Source organism: Ambystoma mexicanum, chromosome 10, assembly GCF_040938575.1.
Source record: "Ambystoma mexicanum isolate Mex_15411 chromosome 10, UKY_AmexF1_1, whole genome shotgun sequence".
Classification (NCBI taxonomy): Eukaryota; Metazoa; Chordata; class Amphibia; order Caudata; family Ambystomatidae; genus Ambystoma; species Ambystoma mexicanum.
The window spans coordinates 1,645,075,270-1,645,097,427 of record NC_090932.1 but is presented as its reverse complement, the minus strand read 5'-3'; the positions used below and the strand labels follow the sequence as shown (position 1 = coordinate 1,645,097,427).

The following is a 22,158-nucleotide window of genomic DNA, read 5'->3' as shown; positions in this document are numbered from 1 at the left end:
AAATACCTGAGAAACAGAAACTCTTTATTTTGGATTACTGTCCGAGACAGACTGAAACCCAAAGGGGAAAAAGAACTGGAACTATAAAAAAAAAAAAGGGGGGTGGGGGTCAAGACCAGCCCTCCCAAGCCAAGAGGGAAGCACTTCCACAGGCAATGGGCGTTTCATTATGGTTAGTAGTAGGTCAGGTCATAGGCTAGAGCAGGTTTAGGACCGACAACGGTTGTTATTTTGAAGACATCCCGACGAGCGCCTTATTTTTATATTTTTTGCATAGGGAACCATTAGCAGTAGGGCTAGGATAGGCATTTAATAAAGTAAAGTCAAACCCTACCATATTTTCGTGTCCTCTCCCATGTCTGAATTACCAAACCTGGTTGAGATTTAGTTTCCTTAAACTAGTGCTACAACAGACTAGACAACTTTGACCAAAGGTTAGTGCATAGTCACTTAGTTGGCCAAACAAGCTAGGTTTTAATTTAGGTTGGTTTAGGTTTGTTGGAAGTCCTATTCTTCAGGACCAAGCCCCCTGAGATAGGAAGCCTCGCTGGTCTTGAAGAGTGATCGGTGGCCACTACTCCACTTCAGCTCCATCTTGAGCTATACTGGGTCACCTCCACACATTGCTCCCATCGTAGAAGAGGTCTTAGCTGGCTGCAGACCAGTCTTGCCCATTAAGCTGCCTGGATCGTCTTCCTCCATATTCCTGGTGCTTTCCCGGTCGCTGCGGTTTTGGGCTTTCCCCAAATATTGCTGACATTTGCCCCTGTAAGTGCATGCGTGTGATGGCTTCGCCCCCAAAATGCAAGCATTTGTCCCCTTATAAGAATGTCACGCGCAGACGACCGTGGCGACTTTGGGAGAAGTGGAGGTTGCGCCATTAAACTGCAAATTATGTTCGCCGCGTAATGTGCAGTACATGTCTAGTGGTTTCCAACATGGCCGCCGATGTGCCCTATAAGGAGGATTCATTCCTCCACTTCCGCGCATTGCAACCCATTGGATTACCCTACAGGTTATATGCCGTTTAGGTGCCCTAGTGCTCCTATTCCTTGTTCCTGCTTAATTTCCCTCTTCTGCTGTTTTTGCCCTGTTCAGGACGCTGTGCTTCCCGCCTTGTTGTCCTGTTCAGCTCTATCTCGCTCCCTCTCCAGTGCTCGCTGAATGCCCTGGAGCTCCTGCAGGAGCGACTGTCTTCTGCTGGTTTCCCTTTCCCGGGTTTCCCTTGAGGTCTCTTTGGGATTGCGCTCCCTGCGCTGGTGCCATCATAGGTCTCTCCATCCCCTTGGCCTCCAGTGCTCCTTAGGTCTGCCTTCCTACCCCATATTTGTCCTCTGTTCTGTGTTCCTGGGCAGTGTCATTCCTTCTTCTCTGCACCTTGCCTCCATTCCGGCATACTGTAATCCGGTCACCCCACTTACCTGGACTTACAGTTTGGATCTACACTATGCCAAGAACCTGCAGGGTGTTTTCTGTGACACAGGCTTTTCCCCTAATTGGCTGTCTCGGAAAAGGGGCCACTAGTCTGTCGATTATCCTCGGCAGACATAGTGGTTTCCCTTCGAAACAGACGAACAAGTTACTTTCTTACCTGGTAACGTTCTTTCGATGGGATGGTCCGACGACGTATTCCATATCTATGACATGTAATCACCACAGCTGTGCTGCTTCGGAAACTTTTTTCGGCGTCTGCGTCCTGCGTCGATGAGCCGTCGTCGAGGGCCTCCTCCGACGTCATCCGATGTGATAAGTAGGACGCACGACGCCCGTAGCCTCAGTTGTAGTTTTTTCCCCCAGAACGTGTGACACTAGTCAACTGCCAGTCAGACACAAAGCCTTGCGGAACGTAAGCTGCAATCGCAAAAGAAATTCTGCAGCGGGGAAGGCAGGGCGGGAGCGATATGGAATACGTCGTCGGACCATCCCATCGAAAGAACGTTACCAGGTAAGAAAGTAACTTGTTCTTCGAGGGGATTGGGTCCTCCGACGTATTCCATATCTATGACAGACTCCCAAAGCAGTACCAAAGCAAGGAGGAGGGAAAGAATTTAGAATCAAAATTTAGAATAGCCAATCAAATAGCAGAGCAAAGGACCACCTTGCCAAAGGCCAGATCCTGTGCTCGGATGGAATCGAGGGAATAGTGACGTACAAATGTATGTACTGAGGCCCAGGTGGCTGCATCACAGATGTTGCGAATAGGAACACCCCTCTGCAGGGCAGTAGACGCAGCCATACCCCTGGTAGAATGGGCCCGCAAGCCAGCCGGTGGGTCCTTACCCGCCAAGCGGTAGCACTCCGAGATGGCCAAAATAATCCAGCGAGACAAAGTCTGTTTCGTCACAGCTTGCCCCAAACGCTTTCCAGCGTAACCAATAAAGAGTTGATCGTCCACTCTGACCCGGGACATGCGTGAAACATAAAAGCTTAAAGCTCTCCTAGGATCAAGCCTATGGAGCCTCTCCTCTTCCTTACCAGGATGCGGAGGAGGATAGAATGCCGGAAGAACAACCTTCTGGGCCAAATGAAATTCCGTCACTACCTTCGGAAGAAAAGAAGGACGAACTCTAAGGACAACCCTGTCCTTGTGAAATACAGTGAAGGGTGGCTTAACTGAAAGTGCCTGTAACTCACTCACTCTGCGAGCGGAAGTAACCGCAACTAAAAACACAGTTTTCAGAGTTAACAGCCTCAAAGGGCAAGAATGTAAAGGCTCAAACGGAGCACCCATAAGAAACTTAAGAACAAGGTTTAAATCCCAACCGGGCACCAGGAAAGGTGACGGAGGGAACACATTAGTGAGCCCTTTCAGAAACTGTGAAATTAAAGGGATTTTAAAGTAAAAACACTCTTCAGACGAGCGCTTAAAGATGGACAGCGCCGCCAGGTAACCTTTAATGGTACTCACTTGCAAGCCCCTGTGGGCCAAAGAAAGTAAAAAGGACAGAACCATGGGGATGTCACATGCAAAAGGATCCACATTCTGAACTCTGCACCAGTCGCAGAACTTACGCCAACGGCAACGGTACAGAGACTTTGTTGCTGGCCTTCGGGCCGAAAGCAACACCTCCATCACGTCTTCAGGGAGGTCCCAATCCCTATACCTCAACCTTTCAGAAGCCAAGCGTGAAGGTTGAGGGATCTGACCTCTGGATGGAGAACCCGACCCCCCCTCCCGTGAGAGCAGATCGTCTCGGTAGGGAAGACGACGCGGAGGGCAGATGGACAAGTCGAGAAGGTCCGGGTACCACGTCCTCCGAGCCCACGCCGGAGCAATGAGGATCATCCGGGAACCGAACTTCCGTAACCTCCGCAGCACTTGCGGCATGATGGGGACTGGAGGAAACACGTACAGCAGCGGGAATGACCACTCCACCACGAACGCGTCTCCAAAGGCTCCTTTTGGAGGAAATTCCCGCGAGCAAAACCTTTCGCACTTCCGATTGACACTGGAGGCGAAGAGATCCACTTGAGGGGTCCCCCAAAGGGCGAACATCTCCAGGAGAATCTCCCGAGCCAACTCCCACTCGTGAGAGATCGTGCTCTGCCTGCTCAGAGCGTCCGCCGTCACGTTTTCGTCTCCGGCCAGATGAACTGCCGAGATCGAAACTTCCTGCTGGATGGCCCAGAACTCTAGCTGCATCGCCTCCCTGCACAGAGGAAGTGACCCTGCCCCCCCCTTTTTGTTGAGGGTAGTGCATGGCCACTGTGTTGTCCGTCAGGATCAGGACACTCTTTCCTCGCACAGTCGGCAGAAAAGCCTTCAGGGCAAGCCTGACGGCCCCAGCTCCAACAGATTGATATGGAGTCTGGACTCCGACGGAGACCAACGACCGCTGACTGTCAGCCCGTTGGCATGAGCTCCCCAACCCGTGAGGGATGCATCCGTCACGATCTTCACCTCCGGCCAGGGAAGCCAAAATGGAGCCCCCTTCATCAAGTTGCCTTCGACGGCCCACCACAGAAGGTCCCGGGCGACCGAGGGCGGCACCTGAACCGGGTCCGACATCCTGCCGGAGGACTGCGACCATTGCGTCTTGAGCACCCACTGCAAAGATCTCATCCGGAGGCGAGCCTCTGGCACCAGAAGAATGCAGGATGCCATGAGGCCGAGCAACCTCAAGAACTCGAACGCTGGGAGCGTCTGGGCATGCTGAAACTTGTGCACCATAGGCTGAATGTGAAGAGCCCTCACCTGGGGAGGAAAACACTGCCCCAGGGAAGTGTCGAGCACTGCTCCGATGTACTGGAGCCGCTGTGTTGGCGTCAAATGGGACTTCTTTAGATTGAGGGAGAAGCCCAGCCTGTGAAGGGAGTGGCAGGTGACGGACAGATGATCCAGGACTTGCTCGGGAGAGCTCCCCCTGATCAACCAATCGTCCAGGTAGGGGTAGACGTGAATCCCCCCTTGCCTGAGATGCGCTGCCACCACCACCATGAGCTTGGTGAAAACCCTCGGGGCGGAGGTCAACCCGAACGGCAGGACCCGAAACTGAAAGTGCGAGTCGCCAACCGCGAACCTCAGGTACTTCTTGTGCTTGGGATGGATCGGCACATGGAAGTAAGCATCCTTGAGGTCGAGTGACACCAACCAGTCCTGAAGCTGAAGGGCCTGGAGGACTCGAGAGAGAGTAACCATCTTGAACTTGTCCTTCCTGAGGAGTTTGTTCAAACCGCGCAAGTCCATGATGGGTCTCAATCCCCCGTCTTTCTTCGAAATCAAAAATTAAGGGGAATACCATCCCTTGTTCCTCTCCGCTACAGGCACCAGTTCTATGGCGCCTTTCTCCAGCAGGGCTTGAATTTCCTGCGCAAGGAGCAGATCCGGACTCTGCAAAGAGAGGTTCCCCGGTGGATTGTCGCGAGGCCTGTGCCGAAAGGGAAGACAGTAGCCGTGGGTTATGATCTCCAGAACCCACACATCTGAAGTAATGGCTTGCCACTCTACAAGATGCTGCGCCAGCCTTCCCCCAACCGGCGAACCATGAGACATGGCCTCATGACTGAATGGGAGCGGCTGCCGCGTTACCTGAGGGCAAAGCAGCAACTGCCCAAGCGGCCTTGGCACCACGGGTACCCTGTCGTCCACCTCTGGTACCCCTGCGTTGGCCTCTTTGACTGCCAGCTCCTCTCGCTTTACTGAAGGAGTAAGAGCGAAAGGAATCACCCCTCCACTGCTGTCCCCTAGGACGAAAAGGCGGAGGTTGGCGAACTGCAGCGCCCAACGACTTCGCTGCAGCTTTTGAGGTCTGCAACCTCTCAAGGCTCTCGTCAGCCTTGCTGCCAAAAAGGTGTTCACCGTCAAAGGGCATGTTGAGGAGCCGGGACTGCACATCAGGAGTAAACCCCGACTTCCGCAACCAGGCAAACCTGCGTATTACGGTGCTCGCCGCCATGGACCTACCGACGCATCCAAACCCGACTGAACGGACTCACACATGGCATCCTTACCATCCTGGACCATAGCAAGGAAACCATCCCGTTCGTCACCTTTGGGAATATGTTCAGCCGCTAATGCAACACAGTTCCACAGAGTGTGTGTGAAATGAGACAAGGCACAAATGGAGTTGGCCGCCTGAAGCGCCATACCACCAGAAGAAAACACTTTCTCCGCCCAGCCATCAAAACGTTTGTCGTCCCCATCAGGAGGGATGGTAGGGTACGACGCCTGCTTTGCCGGGGCCGAGGCCGCCTGCACCACCAAACTCTCCGGAGTGGGGTGCCTGGTCAAGTAGCAGGGGTCGCTACTGGCTGGACGGTATTTTCACGACAAGGATCTGCCCACCGCCGGGAGACTCTCCGGAGCAGTCCAAGCCGCCGCCACCCTTCTCTGTAAAGCCATATGGAACGGCAGTACCGGATCAGTTGGGGGACCAACATCAAGGATGTCCGTCAGATCATCCTGCACAAACTCCCCTGGGGGAGCAGACCATCCCAAGTACTCAGAAACCCTAGCCATAAGGCGCCGGTACGAGGAATCGGCATGAGAGCCAGGCTCAGGCCTACAAAACTCCACCTCCGGAGAGGTGTCCAGTCCACTTGCATCATGCAGTGACTGTCTCAAATCGTCAAACTGACTGTGGCCCGAGACAATTTCATCTGGAACCTGACTAGGAACCAGGCCATCAGAAACCTCATCCGCCTCTGAAATATAGTCCAGGTGGCGAAAAGAAGGCACCCGAGAGTGCTTGCTCTTAACCAGAGCCTTCCTAGGGGGTTCTCCCGTGCCACGGGGTACCTCCGACACGAAAGGCGTCGATGGCGTCGAGCGAATCGGCGCCGGCGTCGAGAGAACCGGCATCGGCGCCGAGAGGATTGGCGTCGACGTCGAGGAAATCGGCGTCGACGTCAGATGCAGCGCCTCCAGCATCGGCGGTGTCGTCACAGCCCTCGAGGCCGGAGCCCCGAGCGTGTCCCTCGATGACCTGAGCGTCGACGGCTTCAACGACGTCCTCGGAGCCGGAGCCTCGAGAAAGCCTGTCGACGCCCTCGACGCCTCAGACGTCGATGTCTTCCTCGAACACCTCACAGGTGCACACGGTCTCGAACGCGTCGAGGACCGGGACCTGGAACGGGTACGTCGAGAACGAGTCTCCTTGTCCGAACAGGACCTCTCCCGTGACTCGTGCCGACCACTCTTGCGAGCGGTGTCTCTCGACCTCTCACGACCGACCCCACTCGTGGGCGCGGACGGCTTAGTACCCTGCGACTCAAGAATCGCCAGCATTTTCTTCCCGAAGGAAGCCCATTTCTCCGGCGTCGCACGGCTGGTGGGGTAAGCGACGTGCCGGGCAGTGTCCTCCGAAGAGGACCCGGAAGACGACCGGTGTCTGCGCTTCCGAGAATGCCTCGAAGAGGCTGAGGAGTGGCGAGACCGACTCCTAGAAGGAGACCCACGAGACTTCCGACGATGACGCAGAGAGTCACCCCTCGAACCATCCGTCGAAAGCCCCGCAGACTTCGACTTCCTGGGCATGGACACCCGACCTACCGACAACTTCTTCTTACGTTGGCGTAAGGCTTTGGACGTGAGCGACTGGCAGTCGATACAGTCATCCGTGTCGTGGGCCTCCCCGAGGCACCAGAGGCAGGCATCGTGCGAGTCCGTCACCGACATCTTGGACCCACACACCCCGCATTTCTTGAAACCCGGACGCGGGGTCGAAGACGAAGTAGAAGACATCTTCACACGAAGGATCTTCACAAAACGAACAGGTTCGAAGAACCGAGAAGAACAGAACTCCAAAGAGTCAAGGCGTTAACCGAGATTCACGAAGCAACACGTTCGCGGAAAAAACGGAACTGAGGCTACGGGCGTCGTGCGTCCTACTTATCACATCGGATGGCGTCGGACGTCGGAGGAGGCCCTCGACGACGGTGCATCGACGTCATCGACGCAGGACGCAGACGCCGAAAAAAGTTTCCGAAGCAGCACAGCTGTGGTGATTACATGTCATAGATATGGAATACGTCGGAGGACCCAATGCCCTCGAACTTATTTCTTCGAGAAAAAGAAGCCTTCACGAAAGAAGAAGGGACGAAGAAAGGAATCCTCATCAAGTCAGGAAGAATCAGGTGAGGAACAAGCAGTCTTGTACACTTGGAGTGGAGATGTTGACAAAGAATAAGCAATGCGTTTCATCAAGCATAGAGAAATTGCAAAGAATTCTCTTCCTTTGGGCTACATAAGTCTTTCTATGTCTGTGGTTAAGGTAATAGTGTGTAAACCTCACTTTGCACAGGTTATTCAGAGTAAATTTTAAAAAAGGGTATTTACTGGGCAGATGGGCTTTATTTTAGGTACTGTGACCAATCCAGGAAATTCATTCCCAAAGGGGGAGCAACCCTCTTTGGGGCACGGGAGGTAGGCAGAGTCAGGGAGATGCCCCACGCATTCAGTGAGGAAACCTACAGAGGCCTACTCCCTGCCGCCGTGCCAGTAGCTCAAGGAGGCTGGCCCGCCATACCGAGAAGTGACCGGCATCCTGGAGAGCCGCCAGAATTAACCGAAGTTTGTACACCATCATAGATGCCGGAAGGGAATCTTCCACCCCATAGGAACTTTCCACTGAGCGTCAGGTACGCAGGATGCTCGGAGAGCCGGGGGTGGGAAGACCGGCCAGGAAATACCCCAAGCAAGGTGAGAGGGCGGAAGAGGGTCCAGAGCGCCACATGAGTCGTAACCGGGGCCAGAAAGCCAACAACCCCAAACCGGGATTCGAGTCGCAAAAGTCTAGGCGGGGCCAAACAACAACATTACCAGATCAAGAGGGTGAAAGCTCACATATCCCAGGTCGGGGTGAAAGCCCGAAAAGAGGCCAGAGTCTGAACACTCCACACGGGGGTAAGATTGCCATGATACAAAAAGGTGCTCAGAGCATGAAGAGCCTGAGGAAGGGCAATAGTCTGTATACCCTAAAATGGAGGAGAGATGGAAAGAAAGGTCTAAGCAGCGAACCGCTACCCAGCCCGAGAAGAGGAGAGAGGTTGAACACTGAATGTTTGCGTAAGATAAATCCAATACAAAAAGGGTCTGAGAGCGAGCCCAAAAAACTAGGGCTGAAAGACTTACGACCACAAAGTGGTAGAGAACTCGAGACCATATGGAGGGGCTAGAACCAAAGCAGTCCAGGAAGGACCTGGCCAACAGACATTTTGAAAGGACTTGGTTAGGTCTTTAACCAAACTTCAGGTCCGATGGCCAAGCAAGATTTTGTTTTTCCAGAGAGAAGCCTTGGGAGCTGATGCATGCTGGAACTGAATTAAGGGCAGCATCTCTTAAACCACCACCTACCAAGGCATTTCTTTACAGTGACAGGATAGAATCAGGCTAGATAGGTTTCTTTACTTAGCACACTATTAATTTCGATGACCATCTGACGTGTACCCTTTCAAAACCTCTTCTTTATCCTGTCTCCTATTCTTTTTAATATCTACATCTGGCCATTGTTGTGTCTCATCTGCTCCCTCGGATTGGGTTTAAGGCACTGTGCATCGTCCAACAAGTACTGAACAATCAGGGTGCTGAATATCTGCGGGCCAGGTTTATCAATCATCTGCCTAATCGCTCCCTGCGATCTGAGTCGGCAGGCTTTCTTTGTGTGCCACCCTTTCGCCCCGCACGTATTGGTGGTTGGGCCTTCTCGGTGGCCGCTGCACAGCTATGGAATGGCTTTCCATTGGTAATAAAAAATCTTTCCAATCATTTGGCTTTTAGAAAGGCTTTAAAAACATTTGTTTTAGATGACTGATGCTGTTGGGCTGGTGGATCAGTGACCTTCCTCTTTAGCGCCATGATACCTCTGGGTGACCGCGCGCTTTAGAAAGAACAGAGTTTGGAGTTTTTCTGAGTAAATAAAAGCATATAAGTAAATCCATAAGGAAACATGATGAACCAAACATTAACTGCGCCACACAAGATCCAGTTAGAGTTCAAAATGGTTTATCTGTTGTAAGCAATTCAAATTAAACAATTGTGCCCATGTGTTGTTAACACGTGTTTCGGTATCTCCAGGGCCCTTATCAAAACAAAAAGATTTGGGCTAACAGAAGAAGTTGAACCCCAAACAAACCCCGACAAATACTTTGTCTTTTAAATCCATAAGGAGTTGTCCATCTCCTGATTCTGATTTACCACATTGAAATGGTGACATCTCAAAATGCAAACTAATTTCACAAAGAGTACTTAAATAATGGCCATATACCTAGCAAATACATTTGAAGTCTGAAAAACGTGTGCATGTTCGGGGTTGCACACTTTTACATTAAGACTTTAGTTCATTATGAACAGAAGTATGGCTGCTTACTGAAATTGTATTTAAACACCAACGTTCATGTGCCCCCTTCCCACACTTGCGTCACTTGCCCTTCAACTTCCTCCACATGCATGTCCAAGACACTCAGTAGCTCCTGGATCCATTTCATTACCCAGTACAATATCTCCTCACAAAGGACATCCCTCTGCCCATAGGATTGAACTGGAGCTGCGTTGTTATCCCAGTGAAACCAATGGAGGGGAGGTTTTCCCCATTTGCAGGAGAAAATAATGTGTGCATCACCACATCAGACTAGCACCTAAAAAGTAAAGGGCTGCTCATTAAAGGTGGAGTTTAGGACTTCTGGCCTCACAACCAGCACACAAAGGTCCCTGCAAGTGGCCGATGACATCCGATGACATCCGGCAGCTACGACTGGGGGACGGTCACAGCCGGGGAAAAGCAGGAAACTCTGGACTCGAGAAGCAGTTTTTAAGAGAGGTTTATTTTACAACACAAGTAGACCTATGCCTTTGGATGGACTGGGATGAGGATAGTTGTCTCACTTTCCTGGGGCTCTGCCACCTGGCGGTCAAACAAAAAGCAACTCATAGTCCATGAGGTTTTAAGAGTTATCTGCGCTGCTTTCAAATCTTGGTTGGTTTCTTCTGTAATATTAGCTTAGGCCATGATGCAGAGTTCTTTCCAGGTGGTCGTTCTCAACTTCCAAACTCATGTGGGCTGGGCTTGCTTCAGGGGTTATCACACCTGGGTGACACTGCTCAAACAGCTTTGGGTGTGAGCCCTATAATACTGTCGACCTAATCTCCCACAGTCTTTGTCACCCAAAGATATATAGGCGCTCCTTCTCAAGTGCCCCCTCTAGGCCCTTTCACATTCAATCATCTCGCACCTCCGCCTCCTTGACACCCAGCAAAAGTCTGGCCATCTTAACACCCACAATGTAGCTTCACTTCTACCTTGGGTGATTCAGTTATTCCAATCCCCTAAACTTTCTCGTTCTCTCACTGCTCCTCACATTCTTCTAAAAAGTATGTTCCTTTGTCCACCCACTCCCGTCCCTCATCTTTCCACATTGTCTTGCCCTCTTCTCTAGATACTGCCTTTCTTCAGGTCCCTCTGTTTTATGCCACCACCTCCAGTCTCAACTCTTCTTTAGGTTTCTTCAAACTGTCCTCTCTTCGACTCTACTCTCCCTTCTAAGACTTGGTGTTCTGTTTCGTCCCCTCCAGTCTTTACTCTTCACTCCAGGTCTCGCCACATTCTACTACCGCCACCCCCTCCCCACAAGGTCTAGTCCACTCTATTGTGCCTCCTTAGATCTTTGTTTTACCTTCATTTCCTTTTCTCTTTACTCTTCCCTCCAGGTCTAATTATCTCCATTCAGCATCCTTGTGTCATACGCCATGTTTCCCGCCTGCCTGCGCCCCAATAGTCACCTGGAAGTCGTCGTCCGGCCTATCACTGGAAGAAGGGGGTCTTCGGTTGCAGGGGGGGGAGAGGGAGTGCAATTGTCTCCCATTCACGGACAGGACACATCTGTGCCCGGGTTGATCTGGGCGCTGCCATCATCACAATGGCGCGCATACACAGGACCGGCTCTCAGTTTTTCTAACATGCGCACTGTGGAGGGCCTTCCGGGTTGCTGCAGCAACCTTTCCTGCACTCCCATCATCGCTCCCATACTTTAAGCTCCATAAAAGCAGCCTCGGAACACGAAACGGTGCATCTTGACGCTCCAGATTCGTTGTCAGATTTTCCTGACCTCTTGGTCCATGTCTAGGCCTGATCCTTTGGCCTTCTGGTCCTTCTCCTTCCTGGACCCTCTTCCTCTGCTCTGGGCTCTGCCCCCAGTGGTAAATAAGAAGGAGTCAGACAAAGGAGTGGAATTTCAAACGCCAGGTTTTATTCAAATGGTAAGAAAAGAGCCCATCTATCACTATAACTAAAAGGTTTACCATACCAAACTGAATTCTAACTCCAGTGCTTGCCGTCAGGGTGGTTGACAAACCAAAGAATCAGTCCTCTGTCCAAACTATCCTACTCTGACCCTACCACTAAGCAAAAAGTATTTGGCAAACAGAAATGAAGACATGAGATTGACTCCCTTCTCCTGGTCGAACTGGTTCAGCCTTAAGGGCTGACTTCTAATAGTCTCTGGCCACAGTAAGGACAAGTCCTTGTAATTCCTCCCACAGACTTCTCTGCGAGTTGGGAAACGGCCAACAATTATTCTTTCTCATCGATATATATATATTCTGGGACTTTTCTTCTCTTCCTCTTGTCTAGTCGTTGGCTTTTCCTACGGTTTCCAAAAGCCTCTCGATTAGGGAGACTTCTCTGCAGCAATCTTTATCCTTGATATCTCTCTTGCAAATATTGTGATGAGGGAGGTTACTCCGGATGCACTCTTCCAGCTTGCGATCTATCATGGTCTTTTTCATTAATATTCACCTGGTGTCTAGCTAACACAGCCCAAGCTGTGTTTATTGTATTCTGCAATGCTGGAGCATCACGTTTCCGATATATTTCTTAATGCTTGATGTCTAAATTGTTATCGAAGCAATAATCTCACCTTAAGCGGAGGGTATCCAGTGTTTTTACAGTATTTGAAGATGTCGGTTATATCCATCAGAGTAAGTCCATGCCCCAAGATTGTCTTAGTTCCACCCCTGTAGATTGATATATATTGCTGAACCTAAATGGGGGTAAACGGCCAAGAATAGCCGTCTGTTAGAGCTAGTTGTGAAGCACGCATATTGTCTCAAACAAAGGCATAGTTTCATTTATACGGGGGTAAGTAGTTTGAATACATCTTACCCTTGTTAAGGTCAGGTATTCATATGTGGTTCCTGGACAAATTCACTTTGGAAATAGTTCCTCAATGGAGATAATTCAATTGCAGGTCACTTCGCGCAGACCTGTTGGGGTGAGTAAGTACCTTTAACTAAAAATATAAAGGTCAATTTCAAACATTGCTCAAAGGCACTTCCTAAATGAAATTTCCAGCTCTTACCTACAGAGTGCATCAAAATGGTTGCTACTTCTAGCGTGACGTGATCACGTTATAGCGTTAGGTCACATTTATTTACCCACAGATCACGCGAAATCGGCATTCTGCGGTGGCCTGTCTTTTCTTCCCCAATTGAATCACATATTTGTCAGTAATCACAGATCAAATATAACAACTAGAAATCAGAGGTTTGGGGATGAGAGTAGAATGAGTTTATTAATGATAGATCAATTTGTTATTAATGTAACTTGCTATAAACGCATGTTCAATCACAAAACTTTAAACAAGTTATTCAGACTAATCAAAAAATGATACCCAAAGTCGTGTTCGATTTATAGCATCCACAGGAATAAAAATCGGAAACGTTTGACTACTTTTAATGGAGGAAGCAGTGCAGAGGTGGACTTGTACACCCCACACTAGCATAGAGCGAGGGTAGTGGGATAAGGTAGGAGGATGCAGTGAGGCATTGAGGAGGTACCAAGGAGCCAGTGGAGAGAATTTCCTGAAGTTAGCAAATGGCCCCCCCATGTAAAGGTGGGGACAGGTAGTACCAGGACCCTGAGCGAGAGAGGTAGTCAGGCAGTCTGTACTCTGCCTGTAAGCCCACCTTTACTTCTGGAAAGTGGTGTGTGTGCTTTGGGAAACCAAGTAGTGCACCTCTTTGACTCAAACTGGCTGAAAGGCATGCGCTCATAAAAACCATGACCAGAACAAGGCAAGAACAAGAGAGACGCAGAAGAGTTTACATTTTTTATTGTGGTATAACCAAATATATATTTTTTTTCACAAAAACACGGGTTTACAAAAACAGACAGCCATAAACAGTCAGTCATACCAGCCACGTCCCTCTTTATAGCGTTTACTGACAAACACATCTCACGTTTCCTCAGCCAAGTACATTCATCAAATGTATGTTTGTGATCTATACTCCTTCGAGATGACATAATCTGAGGTGCCTCAACTGTCCACAGGAAATCATAGAAGGTATAGGAATTGACATGTCCTTTTAAATCTTTATCACTTAGGTCCTGCACTACTTGTTTGAGGGCCTTATTTAATTGTTCACCATCCCTCCTGTATTTCACCAGCCGATTTCTTTGATTATTACTAAATGGTCCTCCCGCATCTTTATCTTCTTTTTGAAATGCCATCTAAATGAGGTTTCTAGGCGCCTATGATCGCTTGAGCCTCCCTCCCTCCCTCACCAAAAACTTTTCAGTGTTCAAAGAAACTATTCGATATGAACATATAATCCAGGATAGATTCTGATGGCCCTCGGGACCATGTATTCGCCGGTGGAATATCCCCTTCCAAGCACCTATTTACAATTTTTAAGTCCCATTCCGTAAAGAAAGATATCCATCTTTTCCCATTTAATGAGATCCCCTTAAGTTTTGACACCCCCTTACCCTTGTCTACTTTCCACACACTGGGAATTCAAATCTCCTGCTACCAAGACATGTGCATTCAGGTGATCTAATTGTATTTGAGTCAATACACCCGATAAAGAATCCAAGAAATCTACAAGCTTCAAACACGCAGGGTTCCAGTACAAATTTACGGCTGCTATATGCTTCATCCCTTTAGAATTAGGCACCCAAATGTGGCTGCCAATTTGGTACACTCATGGTGACAATCCCATAGGGAGAAGCTGCTCGAAACCACGCATATTCTTTTCCAATCTCGCTTTTCACCTCCAGAACGGTTCCATTGCATTAGCGCATTCCACATGGGAGGGTAGAGCCTCACTTGGGACCACCAGCAGAATTACCAGCCTGACCAATGTAAGTAGTGAAGGCAAGCCCCTGAACGCTCACGGCAGAGAAAATGCAACCCGCTAGGGAAGAAAGGCCCAAGTCGATCTTGTAAGGATAACAAGTTTTAATCTAATGCGCATATGAGAGCTGCAGCAAAGAACTCTGCTGCCAAGAACGTTCTGCCAAAGAAAGGTACAAGCAGAAGCTCTTAAAGCAAAATATCGTCATAAATGATGCAATACATAGTGAAAACCAGCGTGGCTGATTGGATGGTCCCTATACAGGTGCTGCCTTTATCCATATGGGATGGTAGTTGATTGGTTCCAGCCCAGTCCGTACATCTTCCATCACATGGGTGCTGAAGGGATCATCTGCTTCTCACGTCGAAGGTCAAAAAACAAATGAACTATACTCCTACTATACAGCTTGTTTATCACTCACACCGTACACTTGGCAGGAGGCTTCAAAACAGGAGGTTCCATGGCATTCTAACCTTCACCCACGCATTTCACTCACTCCATCCATGTCATTCAACTCCCAGGTCTCCACCCTCGTTTGAACTAGAATGTATCCCTCCCAGCACCTCGCAATACAAATAACATGATTGTCGCTACAACGACACATCCTGTCCATCCTCTTTGAAAATTTCAAGGTTTGTTACTTTGGGGTTGATGGTCAAAGGGCAGCTGCTGTCAGGGAATTCGGGTATCTTAGGATCGAGTCTGTTATATGGGCTATAACTCCCGGCCCATTCCCGAGTGACCACGTTGTGCTTTAGCCAAAGTGAGATAACATGCCCAGCAAGGCGCTGACCTCGAATCGCGGCCTTGTAGGGCACATTCCTTTTGGATGAAAGACACATCTTCGCAACACTTTCAAGAACAATGGACAAACAGTGGGGCGGGTGGGGATGCAAACTGTCCTCATGGGAGCTCGGGCAGGACTGGAGTTTTCCGTTGCCTCGTGGATTTGGGCCTAGAGCATGCAATGCTGACTTTACTGGGCTTACCGCGCAAGCCTTCGCGCCTCTACCTAGGAATATTAATATCTATGCAAAATCGCTATGCCGCCCGCGCCTTGGGCCGCACCACATGAATATGCTATACCTGATGTTAGCCTGGGGTCCTACCGGACGGGAAAGCACCCCTTTCACTGACCCCCCCCCCCACCTCCTGGTTCACTACAGTCCCTCAAATGCATCTCGCCTTACAATAAAGCGCCTGGGGCGGTTTGGGGGGCGGGGGAGCTGTCTCCTTCCCAAAAGTAACAGTTGTGAACCCTTCGGTCTGGTGTAAGGAGGGGAGGAGTATTAGGACGAGATGGAAACGGTCCAAGTGTAACAAGGTTAAAGAACTGACAGAATCAGGGGGGGGGGGCGAGGAGCGGGACATGGAACCAGTTCTACCTCTGGTAACATTAGGGAGGGCGGGCCCCAATTCCAGTGTCCGAATGCTAGTATGCAGGCGTATGCAGGCCCTTATCTGCGCCTCTGGAAGCAGTTGCTGGCTAGTATTTCTCTTCTTACAACAGAGAACCGGAGAGAAGAGCTGCCCCATGTGACCTGTGTCAGAGACTCCAAAGGACCAGCAGCAAATACATCAACCACCTTAGTGAGGCTCAAGTGTTACCAAACCACTGTAAAACACAGTGGAGCCGCTGGAGAGACACTTGAAGCAAGAGAGACCCACAGCAGACCGCTGCAGGCATGCAGAGTGTTACGATTGGTTTTCCTCGCTTGGTTCCTGTTCCCTGAAGGCATGGTGTGTGAATGCATGGTGTGATGTCATGAATGGAATGCTATGTGAGTGACTGGAATCTTTGGGGTTGAATGTGATTACACCCACGGCAGTTGGACGATGTAGCCTGGGTAGTAGAAGCCAGTGGGCTCCCCTCTGTACTTCTCATCTCCTGATGTACCTGATGTCACCTGATCTTGAGATGTAGTGAATCTGTAACCGGATTAAAGAAGATCACATTCATATCTGCGTCCTACCCGAGTATCCTTCCTATTTGAAGGAAACAATCCTACGATCCTATGATGTATTATCCTTGTAACCTATTCTTACCTGGCCTAGTAAGATCGTTGTCGCTGTCTTCCCTCTGTTACCCCTTCCCCTTGCCTTGTCGCGCCTTGAAACATTTGTTTATAGACACGTTATAAATGCTATATCATATCATATATAAAAGTAACCTAATCACCATGCATGCAGCCTACCTTGAGTTTCCTTCCTGAATGTAACACACGGCATCCCCAAAAGCAATGGAGCGAGAGGTTGGGGCTTAAGCCCCTTTTGAATCTTTGACGTGCGCACAGACACACACACACACTTCCTGGGACGGGGAAAGGCATTCAGATTGGATAGCGACAGAATGCCAATAAGAAGACAGGGAAAGGGGATTGAAAGGAAGACATGAAGCAGGGAGCTGCGGGTGTCAGAAGTAGAGTTGGAGGGCGACAAGAGACCAGCAGGAGTGTAGATGGAGCGGCAGATCATGGAAAAGATTGTTGGAAAAGGTGATCTATTGGTTCAAGAGTGTTAGTGCTTCTGGAGTGACAAGTGGTGAGAATAGAGTAAGGGGGACTGTGAGAAGGCAGTTTCTGGGTGAAAGGAGGGTGTATGACTACTAGTGGAGGAAGAAGAGTAGTAGTAGTAGTTGGAGGGGAGTTAGTAGCGGTTGGACGGGAGTAGTGGTTGAGGAATGGTAAGGGGAAGGAGAAGGAGAGAGCTATCAATCGGTGAAAGCATGAGACACAGGGAGAAACATAGGAAAAGAAGACCAGTGGGGTGGAGCAAAGGGTGAAGGAGTAGAAAGGTGAGTGATCAGGTGCGATTTCTATAGTATGAAGTCTGTTCCCGTTAGAAAACGAATCAGTGGTGAGAGTTAGGACGTTCCCAAGGAAGTCAGTAAGTCTGCACTCGGGGAAACCATTGCTAGTATAAGAACAAGAAGCTAGACAGTAGGGATAATGTTGATTAACACTAACTCAGGGTTATGGACACCTGTACTAGGGTGAGAAACCCAGAGAAGACTAGAGGGCCAGTGATAGGCCCCACAAACACAATAAAATCCCATGAACTTTCCTTGAGACTCAAAGTGTTTTCCGTGCTATCTCTGAGACAAGATGGAAACCCCATATGATCAAACTAAGTGTGGCATAGGCTTTGTCAGATCCTTTTCCAACATAGGAGTCCATCGACCTGGTGCATACGACCGTGTTTAGACACAGACATGCTGTGAAACAAGCTGGAACATACTGACCACAGCTACCCCAGAGCTTTTCCACAGAGTAACGATCAACAGAAATGCATTGGAATTGCGTAAAAGTACTTTTGCCACAATAATGTACATATGAAAAAATAAACTCCCAGCACAATAATTGGGGATAGAAGTAAACTAGGGAGAATAGAACAAAAAACTGGGCTATTCATGTTGGCACCTTTTTCTAATACATTATTTAAAATGTAAAGTGCAAGAACGAAAAACGAAAATAGGAGGGCCGGCGGGTTTCCAAAGTAATCCTTACTGATAAAATATTATTTCTCGTCTTACACTCATTCTGAACTTGACCAATGTATCTGTTTAATAAAAAAGCACTCCTTGGATTTGCACAAATGAAGATGGCTGATTGGTTCTTATTGGGTTGCACCTCCATCATTTGTTCGGTTTGTGCTCTCTTTTGCCCTCCAAGCCCGCCTGCCCATTCCCAATATTGAGCTCAGCTACACCAAAGAGGAGGGTGGACAAACTCACCTTCCTGGTTCTTAGCGAAGTGCAGCTTGACGAGCGATTTGGCCTCAAGTTTCTAGAGAAGGGGAAAGAAAGCAGATACTGTCAGAGCGATGCCTGCCTCCGAGCATTCATGACATTTCAAAGTCCAGAGCAGGTGAGGACTTCTATACTATTCATAAAGACCCGTTAATCCGTAAGAAATAAAACCAAAAAAGCAGAAGTCAAGACCTCCACATTCGAGGTCTACACCCAGAAATCGACCACCCGAGGGTGCAAGTATCTTATGTTCTCATAATGCGATTTGCTTTTATGCAATCCTCCAGGATTGGGATCTACAAAGACTGTATTCCTGGCCTGGGGCCACGCTCCTCAGCCACACCCCTCCCCCCCCACACCCTGCTCCTCCAAAGATGAGAGGGATCCCCAGTAAATCTTTTCCATTTCCAGCACTGTTCTTCCCCTTCTGCAAATAAACGTCAAGAAAGCTCACAGCAGATCCAAGGCGGGGAAATAGTCGTTCTCGTTCAACCATTGTAAAGTGCATCGACACAGCAGGTGGCGTGGTGGGTGCTATACATGCAAGTTGGCCCTCGGATTTGAAGGGCCCTTGGGGGGGGGGGGGGGGGGGGGGGGGGGGACATGATTTGTGGGGACCCTAATTTGCAACTCAAAGGGATCATGGGAAATAACATTTAAATAACTTGCCAGAAGTAAGCCAAAGACATGCTTAGTAATGTCCACTATATGAATGGTCTTGTATATCATGAGTGAGGATTTCTGGAGTAGTGGACAGTGTGAGCATAATCGTGTTTTGGGTGACTTGCAGATGAGCATCAGTGAGAAAAAAAGCGATTTGCGTGAGAATACACACTTTGGTCAAGTGGCGAAGCCAGGATTTGAGACCACTGTGTGACTCGGGCCCAGCTGTAGTTGGTAGAGATGTGGATAGTGGCCATTCTTTTTGCAACTTTGTTTTTGAAACCCCGACTTGGAATTCATTGGGGAAAAAAAGGGATTGTGTTTTGCTAACTGAAGTAAGTGTTGCTTCTGTAGCAGTTTCATGCTTTTTTTTTTTTTTACAGTGTATATATTTGGCCATTTTGTCCAAACAAGTAATATGCCTTTAATTCAGAAGCTACAAATGAGGAATATTTTCCTATCAAAAGCATTTTAGCCAGTACTGGGATTACTGCACTTAGGTGCCCCTCCTGTTCATTGCATTTTAGCCATTACTGGGACTGTTGCAGCTAGGTGCCTCCCCTGTTCATTGCATTTTAGCCAGTACTGGGATCACTGCACTTAGGTGCCCCTCCTGTTCATTGCATCTTAGTAATTGCTGGGACTGCCGTACCTTGGCGCTACTGCTACCTCTCCCTTAACATGTGCTCTACTAAGACTTACCGTACACTCATACTCTGTTCCCTACTGTGGACCATTCTCATCACCATCATAACAATGGCCTACGCTAACGCCATACCTTGTAACCCTCAAGAGAGAAATATGCGACTCAGAGCTAGATTACCACGGTTGTACGACCTAAAAAACAAAAGAACTAGACCACCTGGGTCCAGACTAACTCCAACTGCCTCTGACTCCAACCCTCCTGCCCTAGCTGCAGAAAGACGCCCAACAGCACATACTAACTTTCTCCACAACCAGAAGAGACCCAATCTCCCTAGTCCCAGACCCACTCAAAAAATAATCACAACTCCTACCCTATCAGGAGCCCTCATCAATGCAAGGTCCCTCATAGCACACAATACGGAAATTGCCAATATACTAGCCATGGACAATTTAGAGCTACTAGCCATTACTGAGACCTGGCTCCATGATGCTGCGGGCCCTGCACTTATGATTGCCATAGCAGACGGCTACGATATACTAAGAGTCGATCGACCCAACTCTAGGGGAGGTGGCCTGGCCATTATTGCCAAAACGAAACTAGCTGTAAGGCGCACCCCACACCCAGCCATCACATCCTGTGAACTTCTCTCTGCTAAAATACCTATCTCTAATAACAGTACATTAACTGTCCTTCTGGTGTATAGACCACCAGGCCCATTAGGTAACTTTGAGGAAGACCTATCTAGCCTCCTCTCGAATATCATCAAAGATTCCACTCAGCTCCTGTTACTAAGTGACTTTATCCTGGGATTTAATGACGACACAGACAAACAGGCCCACTCCATCCAATCAATCCTAATCGATCATGGCCTTACTCAACAAGTTTTAGCCCCTACACACACAAAAGGACGGACACTAGATTGGATAGCTAACCTAAACTGCGTCATGACCATATCCAACATTTTACCACAAACGTGGACTGACCACCACCTTATTTGTTTCTCATCTACCATAGAGCCTCCCAAACTAGACAAGCTTACTTCAGCTCCGCCTATGCCTACTAGAAGCAAAAAAGAAATCACAGCTGATAAACTACTTCCTCTCCTCCTACCTGCCCTCTCCGCTAGCGCCATCAATTCTGACCCTAACATGCTAGTTGAGACATTCAACAACACTATGTCAAAGGCCCTGGGTACTATTGCCCCTATTAAACTGCGCAAAAGCAAACGAGAATCTCATCTTAACACCTGGTTCACCCCCTACCTCAAGTAATTGCGGATCCAAAAACGCAAACTCCAAGCTATCTGGAGGCATACACCCTCAGTTGAGAATAAAACCTCATTTGACAATTTGGCCAAAAAATATAAGGAGGAAACAATCCAAACCAAAAAGAATACATTCAATGAGAGAATTAGCAAAGCTAACTCTAACTCCAAAGAACTCTTCTCCATCCTCCGAGAAATGGAAAACCCAATCACACCCACAGATAATGCCCCCAAGGACAAACAATGGTGCACTAGCATCCAAAAAGCTCTAGCTAATAAAATCACAACTCTTCAAACGGAAATTGCTAAGAAGAAAGCATCCCTAAATGACACTGGAACCCATACCTCCCACATGGCAGATATACCTAGAATAGTCACTCAAAACAACTGCAAACCATTCAGTTTCTCTAACATATCTATACTGGAAACCGAAAAGGTGATATTATCCTTGAAACCATCCAACTGCCAAGGTGACAGCTGCCCAGCACAACTCATTAAGGATGCAGCCAGAGACCTAGCGCCTTTCATCTCTAAATTAATAAATTCCTCCTTCAGATCTAGCACTGTACCCACTAGCCTTAAAGAATCCTGGGTGCTGCCTCTCCTGAAAAAACAGACCCTTGACCCAGCCATCCCAACTAATTATAGGCCCATTACTACGATCCCATTTCTCCTTAAAATCATTGACAGAGTAGCTTACCTCCAGATCCAAAACTACCTGGAGACAAACCAACTACTAGGATCACGCCAATCTGGCTTCAGACCACTACATGGTACTGAAACGGCCCTAATCGGCCTTAAGACACAAATCGACGAGTTGAAGGATAAAGGTAAAACAGCTATGCTCCTCCTCTTTGACTTATCGGCGGCCTTCGACCTAGTGGACCACGCAGTGTTATGCAACCATCTAGCATCTGCCGCCCATTTCTCAAGTGAAGCTATAGCATGGGTACAATCCTTCCTAGCTAACCGTACGATAAGAGTGTTCGCCCCATTAGCCTCAGCGGACCCAATACATATCACCTGTGGCGTCCCACAAGGTTCATGTGTCTCCACCACAATGTACAATATATTTACTAAGCCACTCTTTGACAAACTTGACAGATTGGGGGTAACTTACACCAACTACGCGAACGATACGCAGATCCTCATACCACTATCTGGCAACTTTGTTGAAGACACAGCTCTAGTAAATAAGATTTACCTCATCATTCAGGCATGGATGGCCTCTGCCTGAATGACGATAAAACAGAGATACTGATACTGGG

The 22,158-nt window shown here is 48.7% G+C and overlaps 1 protein-coding gene across 1 annotated transcript in view; it reads right to left on the bottom strand.

Annotated features, from left to right (window-relative positions):
- The window catches only part of PPIL2 (peptidylprolyl isomerase like 2), a 737,332-nt gene that overhangs the window by 535,197 nt on the left and 179,977 nt on the right, over positions 1–22,158 (bottom strand). Inside the window, exon 6 of the mRNA XM_069620060.1 lies at positions 18,303–18,354. Coding sequence (XP_069476161.1) covers positions 18,303–18,354 — 52 coding nt within the window. The remainder of the gene's footprint in view (positions 1–18,302; positions 18,355–22,158) is intronic.